This window comes from Populus nigra, chromosome 2 (genome assembly GCF_951802175.1).
Source record: "Populus nigra chromosome 2, ddPopNigr1.1, whole genome shotgun sequence".
In the NCBI taxonomy this organism is placed as follows: Eukaryota; Viridiplantae; Streptophyta; class Magnoliopsida; order Malpighiales; family Salicaceae; genus Populus; species Populus nigra.
The window spans coordinates 26,560,323-26,570,646 of NC_084853.1; the positions used below are offsets into that span (position 1 = coordinate 26,560,323).

The following is a 10,324-nucleotide window of genomic DNA, read 5'->3' on the forward strand; positions in this document are numbered from 1 at the left end:
TTTTAACAATGAATAATTAAATATTAATATTTTTAACTATTTCGTCAGTGATAGTAAACAATTTACCAACGAGTTTACCGATAAAATTAAAACTGTCGGTAATTTTATTGGTATAAATAACATGTCATTATACTTGTTGACTTTGTTTTAATTCTTTTCCCCCCATGTAATTCTCTCGAAAAATACTTATGGAATATTTTCATCGATAAAATTCACTGCAATTTACCGATGAAAACATTCCGTCAGTATTTCCGTTTATATTTATTAATTTTCTGATAGTGAGAGAAAAGGTAAGAAACACAAACCTCATTTAATAAAAATTACAATAATTCAACCATAAAAAAAAAACACAATCACATTGGTCGTTAATGTCCATAATCATCCATCATACATAATAACATATTAATATGCATAATAAAATTATTACATGCTTCAATTCAAATTATTGGTTTTATGTGCAATTTTTAGAATAATATTTCTAAACTATTTAATATAAATTTTCTTTAAATTTTCCCTTCAAAATTTAATAAAAAAAATTAATCATATTAAAATTTTTATTATCATTCTAAACTATTTTAAAAACTACTATCCCAAAAGCCAACCGATAATAAGTAATAAATTGCAAGGGCAAAATCTATAAATTAAATCCCAAAACCCTAAAAAAGCACCGAGGGTAGAATTATAAATTCCTCCCCTTCTTTTTCTCTTCTTGCTACCAGCTGTCGCTGCTCCTGGTGCAGCTCAGGGTAGCAACGCAAAGGCTGCTAGAGCAGACATGGTGAGCTGAACACTACCAGGCGTGACAAATTAATAGTAACTCAAGGTTTTAGCAGCCATTCTCTCATTGGCAACGGCTACAAGATAACAAATTCATTAATAGTAATAATGTACCCAACATGAGCTTTTCAAGGTTTTACCAGCCATTTTCTCATTGGTAACGGCTACAAGCTAACTAGTAGTAATAATGTACCTAGCATGCAATATACCCTTACAAAGAAAGGGTGGCATATGATGAAAAATTGCAGAGGGCAGAGAGGAAGGAAGAGTGCTGCAATTCTTGAAAACAAGCACGACAAGAACCAAACTTGATATCCAAATAAAAACACGAACACAGAAAAGAAATTAACATTCAGAACAAAACCAACATCGAAATAAAATAAAAATATAAAAAAGCTTGTAATATTAGCAAGTTTTATAAACTGGAATCACTAAATCATGATGTTTTCTAATGATATCATTCTGCTTCCCAACCAAATCCATCATGCAAATAAACCACTGCCAGTACTCCTTTATCATCTCTTTCTTTTTCGATCCCTCTAACGAATTCAATCCTAAGATGAAATACTTCTTCATCTCAGTTTCCTTGCCATCCGTCCCGAAATAAGACTCCAGTACCTCTAGTTTCTTTGTGATCTCTTCATCACTGTCACTAGCTTTGAGTTCCTTTGCAATCACTTCGTTACTGCCCTTTGAGTTTCTTTTGAGTTTCTTCGCTGTTGCTTCTTTCTCGGTCTTTCTACCATCCTCCTGTTCAGAAATCGATTCTGCCGAGAGAGAAAACTTGTTGGTTTCTTCTTCTTTTGGATTAGAGGCAGATGAGCCTGGAGCCATTGATAGTGAATTGAGATTGAGAGGTTTCTTTTCCCCTTCTTCTTGGGTTTTGGAGTTTTAAAGCGCAGGAAAGCGGAGATACAGATTTTTTGCCCTTTGCAAAGAATTTCAAGCTCTCTAAATAACCTACTTGACCGCGTGGGGGGAATCGAGATGACCTTCCAAATTCTACTTATTAATTAGTCGGCGTGATTTTAGATTGCCAGTTATTAATTAGCTGACTCTTACATTTTCCTAGGTTAAGGAAATTGAAATTAAATTAAATAGGGCAGCTAAAACTAAATCTATGAAAATATTAATGGAGACACAATTTTTATGCCTTCATTTTTGTTATTTTATGGGATTTTATTTTATTTTTTCATCTATATTTCAACTAAGCAAAAACTTCTACCATGAAATAATTTCCTTGCGCAGTTTAATTTTATTTAATTCTCATATATATTAATACTTTATCTTTTATAATATTAGGTTAAAAAAGAACTTTATACTTGATTAAATCTAATCCAATTGTATAAGGTTGCATTTTCTTTGAAGTTTTATATTATTTCCAGAGTAAACATTCATAGTTATTCTATTAATTTATTTTAAAAATAAACACAAATAATAATATAAAAGATAAAAGTATATTTTTATGAGCGTTGGATTTATTAATATTTCTATAATAATAATAACTATAATAAAACATAGATTACATGCTTTTAAATCTTAAAATTTTTAATATTTTTTTTATAAAAATAAAAAGTTGGACCACGATGTAGAATGAATCATCTAATTAATAATAACTATAATATGACTACTTTATATACTAAATTTAAAAATTTTATTTAAGATAAATTACATTTGAATTGAATAAAGAGGTGATGATTCCGTATCCTACTTTGTTTTTTCTAAATTAAGATTAATAATAATAAAAAAAACCAATTCCCCTCGTTAAACTCCCAAGTGAGCAATGAATTAACGAACAGAAAAAATACTAATAAAAAGTTCCCGCTCTAGATATGGGATGGGCGGGCTAAACGAAAAGATTGGATTTTACAATTTTGGAAATAGCGGAAAGAAAGAGTGGAATTCCAAGAAAGCCCTGGAATATGAAACGATATTTCGTTAACAAGGGGAGTGTGTTACCAGCACAAGCAGAAACCCTATTGCCCTCCTCTTCTATACATAATGAAAAGGTTTGCCCTAGAGAAACAAAATCAAATCAAATCTAATCTAATGGAGGGTGGGGCAGAAAAGAAGAGAAGAAGGGAAAGGAAGAAGAAAAAGAAGGATTTCGAGTGTGATGGCAAAGCAGGAGGTGGTCATGGACGGCCGGTAGAAGTCAGTGCTAGTGTGATGGGGTTGTTTTCTGAATTCGCGTTTGCAGGTTGTTCAGGGGGGACAGGGCAAGCCTCCTCCTCCTCCTCCTCCGCCTCCTCCACTCGACCTTCCATCAAGAAAGTCGAAAGGGAAGAAGAAGCTCAGAAGAGGAAGAGGAAGAGATCGCCCAGGCTCACTGCTGCTCAAATGCGTGATGTGGCATACCTCAGGAGACGACCCAACAACCGTTGGATTCCGCCCAGATCTCCTCACGAGCTTCTTCAAGAGAATCATTACCATGACCCTTGGAGAGTTCTCGTCATTTGTATGCTATTAAACTGCACATCAGGTGGCCAGGTAAGATCCGTACCTGTTTTTATTATTGGAAATCAGCATAGAAAAAGCATAATCCCAAAGAAATTTCTCATTGCAGGTCAGACCAATTTTAAATGACTTCTTCACCCTATGTCCTGATGCAAAGACCACCACTAATGTTGACCAGAACGATATTGCCCAGCTAACACGCAGTTTAGGTTTCAAAAACACGAGGGCTGAGAAGATAAAACGCCTTTCTGAGATTTACTTGCAAGAGGACTGGACCCATGTCACCTTTCTGCCTGGTGTTGGAAAGTAGGGAAATTTCTGTTCAGTTCGCTGTCTGCTATAGCTATTTGCATTGATGGTTTTTCCAAACTGATCTGACTCATTTGAATTTATTGTCTGATTGTTCAGGTATGCCGCTGATGCATATGCAATATTCTGCACAGGGAGGTGGGACAGGGTGGTGCCAGAGGATCACATGTTGACTGGGTACTGGGAATTCCTTCGCAAGGGTAGATGGATCATAGAATAGATGGATTGTCCCTGTTTTGTATTTTGAAGAGACAGATCACCTGGGGGTTTGTTTATACTATGTTTATTGTGTCCCTAATACTAGGTCTTTTGATGCCAACTGTGTGTGGCAAATTAAACCCCCGATCTGTGTCTAGCTTTGAATAGCCATTCAGGTATAACTAACTAATGGAGTAGTATCCCACCTATGTTTGGACTGAGATAATGTAGGGATTGGCTATGAAGTACTGTTGAATTTGAAGTCTTTTAAGATCTCAGCTATGTTTGGGTAATTACTCGAAAAACTTCTCTAATAGTATTTTCAAGGTAATGCCAGCTTGAAAGGAATGCTGTTCTCTTCTTCCTTGGAATTGCAAATGTAGCTCGATGGATTACTCTTTATGCCGTTTCAAAAACTTCAACAAGTCCCTATCAGTTTCTTTTTGTAAGGCAGCGTAAGCCTCTGTAATATGCCTGAAGTCTTTCCCATGCATATGAAGAGCACATGCTGTTTTGTAAGAATGCTGTCTTTTGCAAATAAGATCAACAAAACAGAGCAGAAGAAAACGATCCAAATTTAGTTGCTATAAGGTTCTAAATCGAGTTCTTGGCTATCATATTTTTGCTCTCATAATTTCAATGGTTATATAATGATAATGGTGGATTTGATGATAATGATAGTAGTGGCAAGGTGGTGGTGGTGGTGATGAAGGGGTTAATAACATAGCTCACCCTTGTATTAAGGATTATTCTTTCCATACACACACATCTATTGGATTTGGTAGATATCATATACACTTGGACATTTTATCAATAAGAAAAACTAGCCTCGTGGCCTGTGCAAGACCTTAATTACCTATGTTTCTTGTGTATGGGATCGTGACTGAGATTCAAGATGTTATCCTTGCATTTCTTAATTTCTTATCATCTTTTATTACTCGTCCATGCTCTTTGGACATGTAAAAACAATTCCTTTTTATGCTTCATTTATAATACTAAAATTTTAAAAAATAAAAAAATATATATTAATATTACAATTTCAAACGAGATAAAAACAAGATTTGAATGAAATAGCAGGCGTGACCCATTATACTCAAATCCTGTAGCCATTTGACCATGGACATTGTTCCAATGATCAAAGCTTCTTGCATTGTAGCAAACCCCACTAACACCATACAAGAATTGGAGTGATGCTGTCAGATGATAAAAGCAAACATCAAGGTTAAGACATACATTCGATATCCTCAACAGTCAAAACCAATTCTTTGTGATTCAAGAAGTGATTCATAATGGCAATTTCTTCTATGAATCTAAATTAAAGAATCAGACGATCCATGCTACATTTTAACAGTATCTTTGGGAAGTACAGCACTGTATAATTACACAAAGCAGTGCTCTGAAACTGTGTATTGTGTTCGCGAAATTGTGTGTTTGTATTTGCAACATTGCTGACGGTATATTATGAGATGCCAACTGTGGTTTGAGGGAGTGATACGCGATCTTGATCAGTGGATCTGACATTTTCGTTTTCTAGTTCAATACTGGCTCCTTTTGATCTGCTAAAAGCGTCAGAAGGAATGTTGATTCCAACAAAGCCAATCAATACAGCTAAAGCTCCAAGGCCATCCATGAGACGAGGGGCATTGCCGATCAAGTAATCCACAATAGCTGCCAATGGAACCTGAATTGAAAGACCAGCTGTTGCTACCGTAGTGGTCGTCAAAAGGACAGCCTTAGCCCATAAATAGTCACTCAGCACGTTATCCAACAAACCTGTTTAAGATGGGGAAAAGGGGGGAGAAAAAAAGAGAGGGCTCAGGTAATTTTTACGCATGTAAGTTGCTTTCTCAAAATCTGATCATCCACATAATCTAAAAGATTATCATACAACTTATTATCCACAAAAACAACTCGAACAAATTATTTATATGAACCATGAAACTCCATACAAATTCAGTGTTTGCATTGTTTTCTTCCCCGTTAATGATTACTTATTTTTCAAAAAAAGACAATTAATTGAGTTTTGATCCCATTTCCAATAAATAAAGTACAATGAAACTTCAACATTTTTTATGCCAGTCAAATTGGAGCCCATTCATGTGTTCACATAGCAACCTTTAAACAGAGGACATTCTCTGAACTCAAAAGAATTTTCTATATGCATGTGTGTATGTCGGGCGTGCCTCATGGTTAGCACACAACATAGTACGCTTATGATAAAAGGTTATCACATAAAATTGCTGGCATCGCATAATGAACTACTTCAACACAGCAAGTAAGCCAGACCCAGCATCATAAACAACCCTACACCCCAATTCCAATGTTCTTAAGTGATGACCAAGTCTTGATTGCCTGAAAAGGGTGTTCTCATGTTAAAGAAGAGAATAAGATCCGATCAAGTTTTCAAGGAAAGAAAAAGGCCTCACGACCTTGGCCAGAAATTTCCTGTTCATTGTCCTAGAATTTGATCAAACAACCAAAACGATACCACTATATCAGACTGATGTTCCAACTATACTACGTCTACTAACATTAGTTATGAAGGCAATCATTAAACATAGCCTCACTATAATGTGTACGGCATGACAATGTCAACAATAAAAATTGCACTGTTCTACACAAATATAACCTATTTGTCCGCTATATTACAGAGTTTGCTCTGTAAATACAGGTAACAGATTGAGAAGTTGAATAACTATTAAGAAGATTAGGTGAGCAAGGCAACATGGACCCATTCAACCATTTTACCATTGGCAAAATGATGCAGGACAGATTTGAGATTTCTGTCATACAAAGGATTTGTGGTGAGCTAGGGTTTATTGTTCGTGGAATTAGGGTAGAATATAGCTTGTTTAGGAAGAAATAAGGATAAATTAGGTTGTGAACATTAATTCGCAGCAATGTAGCAGAGGAACAGTAAAACAAGGAAGAAGATAAAATAGGAGAAAAAGAGAATCAAGAAGAAACCTTAGGCACAAAGCCTTCAAAATAACTCTCGAATTCAATTTTTTTTTCCTAACTCAACTCTGCCAAAAATTACAACATAGCATCCCTATTTATAGAGATTAAGACTCCCTAAAAGACTAAGATAACTCATCCTTACTGGACAAGGAAATGAACTAATCAGGAATAAACTATTAAAGACTAAGACACCAAATTCATAAATAAGAATAGACCTTCAGGTAATTCTGAAAATTACTAAAATACCCCTGATTTTCAGAACATGCAGCAATTGCAATTCTGCCCCTGCTTACAAAGTAGCACATAACTCAAGACTCTAAATCCCAAACATAGAAATCTACCAAGGGAACTTATTTGACCAAAAAAGGCTTCTTGCTTGACAAAAAACCACTTAATGTAGCTTTAGGTTTCCAAAGTGGAGAGAATTTCTCTAAGTATAACATAGTTACTCCATCACAAAAAAGCATAATTTCAAATTTGACGAGTTTAAGCGAACAAAAATCATAAGCGAAGATGACAAAAGAGGTATGAGATACGTATATCCTTGCAGCATGCAGTTTTTTGAGATGAAAACAAGAAGTAGAGCTTTGAATCCAAATACTGAGCAAGAATGACAAAAATACAAACCTTTGCCAACAATTAAACCAAACTGCTTCCATGTCAGCTTACAAAAAGGCTCTAGATTGGTGAGATCAAGAACGAGGGCAACTGGAAGGAAAATGATGAGGTTGAAAAGCCCTAGGTATCCAAGGAACTGTGCCATACTGGCATGTCCGCTTTTTCCATCATTGTCAGGCAACTTCAGGCGAATAAGTGTAATATACACAGCATACAATCCAGCTGAGACCAGAGCTAGAATGTCTCCAAGAAGAGGTTTCGAAGAAACTGCACTTAAACCAGTTTCTGAGTCGCCCAAACTGACGATTATAGTACCAGCCATGCAGAAAAGAACACTTAAAAGCTTCACCCAAGTGAACTTTTCACCCAGAAACACTAGAGAGACCACAAAGGTGAAAAGGCTGGAAACACTGCTTAAAATGGTATTTGACTGCACACAGCAAGGACAAGGATTTAATTATACTAGTCTGATGAACCACAGATGCACACATGATACAATATCGAAAGACACTTACTGTTACAGATGTATACTTCAATGATAGATTGAAAGTCAGCTGTGCCAAAAACCAAAATGGGCAGATAAGCAGGCTAACCTTTGCCACCCTAGCACGTGTCCATCGCCCCTTTTCATCAACTCCTTTATTAACATCTTCATCTGCTTGCACAGGCAAGGTCCTTTCAAGCTCATTTGATACAGAATCCAGATTTGAATGAACAGCTTTCTCATTAAGACTACTTATGCCATCTTCCATAATCACAGATGGATTCAACTCATCTGCTTTTACCCCCAAATAACCATCTCCAAGAAGAATGGCCTGCTCTGACTCTCTCAGTTCTTCCAAAGAGCTCCTCTTTTTATTCCTCCAGAACAGTAAACTACCATAAGAATCCTCCAAATAGCGTCCAATTTCAACCATAGGAATGTAAATCAGAAACAATGAATTGCAAATGTACGTGACCAGAAATGGCGAAACACCAGCATCTACAACAGATTGAACCACAAAACTAGCTGCTATCCATATATTTGCAACAGAAAATATGTATACCAAACCCATAACCCATCTCCAAGCCTTACCTTTCTCCATATTTTCACAACCCAATATTTTACACTAACTCCCAAAAAGCTCAAATCTTCGGAACAAAGCTCAGATATTTACACTGCCTCCAGATTTAGCAAGAAAACCAAGTAAATAAAATCCCTTGTGCAGACAATCACCACATTCCCATGTCATAATTTACACCAATACCTTACCTAAACTTGGCAAAACTAAAATATCACGAACGAGAAAAAAGAAAAAGACGCAGTAACATGAAATTGAACGAGAACCCATTTTAATGGACACCAGATCTCACCAGAAAACACCTTGTTCAGTTAGAAATCCACTTTTTTTCATATATATATATAGAAACACTAGCAGTTAAACATTGATTTTGAAAATAAAATTGATCAGATAAAGTATTATATTTACCAGCCTTGAAAATCAGCCGATAATTCACTGAGCTATGTGGGGTTTCTACGTGGAGAGAGAGAGTCGCCGTAGATCCCTGGGACGGTGAAAAGATCCGGTGAGAGTAAATGGGGAGATCATTGTTCGTGTTGTTTGTTGACAAAAGTTATTATTTGACCATGGGCCGGAGTGGCCGGATTGCAATGTGGTCCATTTGCTGTTTTTTATTTTTGCTTTTAATAATTACGTCGATAAAATATTATTATCGCAAGTATTTTCTTTTTTGGGATGCCTATTGTCAGCATATTTAAGAAACTGCACCCCCTAGTATGCAAATCGAGCTGGTTTATCTAGGGCCATATTAAAAAGATTGTTTTTGAGAATATTTACAGTAGTTGTTTTCAAAGTTTTTTATTTAAAAATATATTAAAATAATATTTTTTTATTTTTAAAAACTTATCTTTAACATCAATACTTTAAAATAATTCATAATTATAAAAAAAATAAAGAAAAAATTTAAAAATCTTTAAAAATACCTTTTAAATGCAAAAATAAACACACCATAAGACCATCCATTATATCTTGGTTTTCCAAAATGCTATTTTCTTGAATAAGAATGGGCAAGTCCTTTTATTAAAAAAAAACTCTTTTAAAAAACAAATTTTTCTTATTTTTCAATGTTTGGTAGCTTTAAAAAGAGTTGATCAAGGAAAAAAATATTTTCTAATAAAAAACCATTGGTCTTAAAGAAAAAAAAATGTTTTTCTTTTAGTTTTTTCCGAGAAATATTTTTCAGAACTTTTTTAAAAACATTGAAATGTGATGCGAACCCACACAAACATGAAAACACAAACAAGATAGAATACACCCAAGAAATCCAAAATCAGGTTTAATGATAAAAAATCTGACCTAGTAGTTATCTTGAACTAAAAAACCAAAGCTATTGGAATGAAACTCATACCCAACAACTATAATGAATCGCGAACGAGAAGTATAAGGAAAAACATCACAAAAATTGTTGATCTTTGATAAGTTCAAATCAATTTAATGAATAATCAAAGTATCAGCAAAACCTCTCGTACACACAATTCTAAATAATCAAGTTTGAACTTGTTCTTCCTTTTAGAAGGGTAGTTATGCCATATAAAACAGCCAAATCCTAATGGATTAATGGTCTGAACATAAAACCTAAATAAAATACATAAAGCTTGAATATAATAAACTAAAAACTTTAATTCTAACTTGGTTGCCCTAAACTCCACAAGAATGATTGGAAAAATCCACCTTTGTATAGGAAGTTGTGTAGCTGAATTTGACTAAGACTACCAAGTTTGAGTCCTTGCAAAAGTATGTTGAATTGTTGATATTGTTTCTTGGAATTCAAAGGATGTTGCCACTAAACTTTGAATATTTGCAAAGTATGTCAAATGGAAGATTATGATTCCTTCAAGTCAAAGTTATTGCTGCCAAACTTTGATTCTCCTATTTTCTCACAATAATCATAATTTTTCGAGTAAACCCATTTCCCTTTTTTTTTTATGGATCAAATTAATTAT

At 34.7% G+C, this 10,324-nt stretch overlaps 2 protein-coding genes across 4 annotated transcripts; one reads left to right on the top strand and one right to left on the bottom strand.

The window, feature by feature from the left end:
- The first annotated feature begins 2,730 nt into the window (after window positions 1-2,730).
- Window positions 2,731-4,141, top strand: LOC133682084 (methyl-CpG-binding domain protein 4-like protein). Its single transcript, XM_062105342.1, has 3 exons — window positions 2,731-3,267; window positions 3,344-3,540; window positions 3,643-4,141. The coding sequence occupies exons 1-3, from the start codon at window positions 2,779-2,781 to the stop codon at window positions 3,761-3,763; spliced, it is 807 nt and encodes a 268-aa protein (XP_061961326.1). The 5' UTR covers window positions 2,731-2,778; the 3' UTR covers window positions 3,764-4,141.
- An 801-nt stretch (window positions 4,142-4,942) lies between these two features.
- LOC133682083 (thiamine-repressible mitochondrial transport protein THI74) lies at window positions 4,943-8,964 on the bottom strand. Of its 3 annotated transcripts, XM_062105340.1 has the most exons (4): window positions 8,790-8,963; window positions 7,836-8,572; window positions 7,330-7,750; window positions 4,943-5,514 (listed from the first exon to the last, which is right to left on the bottom strand). In XM_062105340.1, the coding sequence occupies exons 2-4, from the start codon at window positions 8,403-8,405 to the stop codon at window positions 5,201-5,203; spliced, it is 1,305 nt and encodes a 434-aa protein (XP_061961324.1). In that variant the 5' UTR covers window positions 8,406-8,572; window positions 8,790-8,963; the 3' UTR covers window positions 4,943-5,200. The 3 variants fall into 3 exon arrangements, with proteins under 3 accessions (XP_061961324.1, XP_061961325.1, XP_061961323.1); XM_062105341.1 differs by having other exon boundaries at window positions 7,914-8,964; XM_062105339.1 differs by having other exon boundaries at window positions 7,836-8,963.
- Window positions 8,965-10,324: the final 1,360 nt, after the last annotated feature.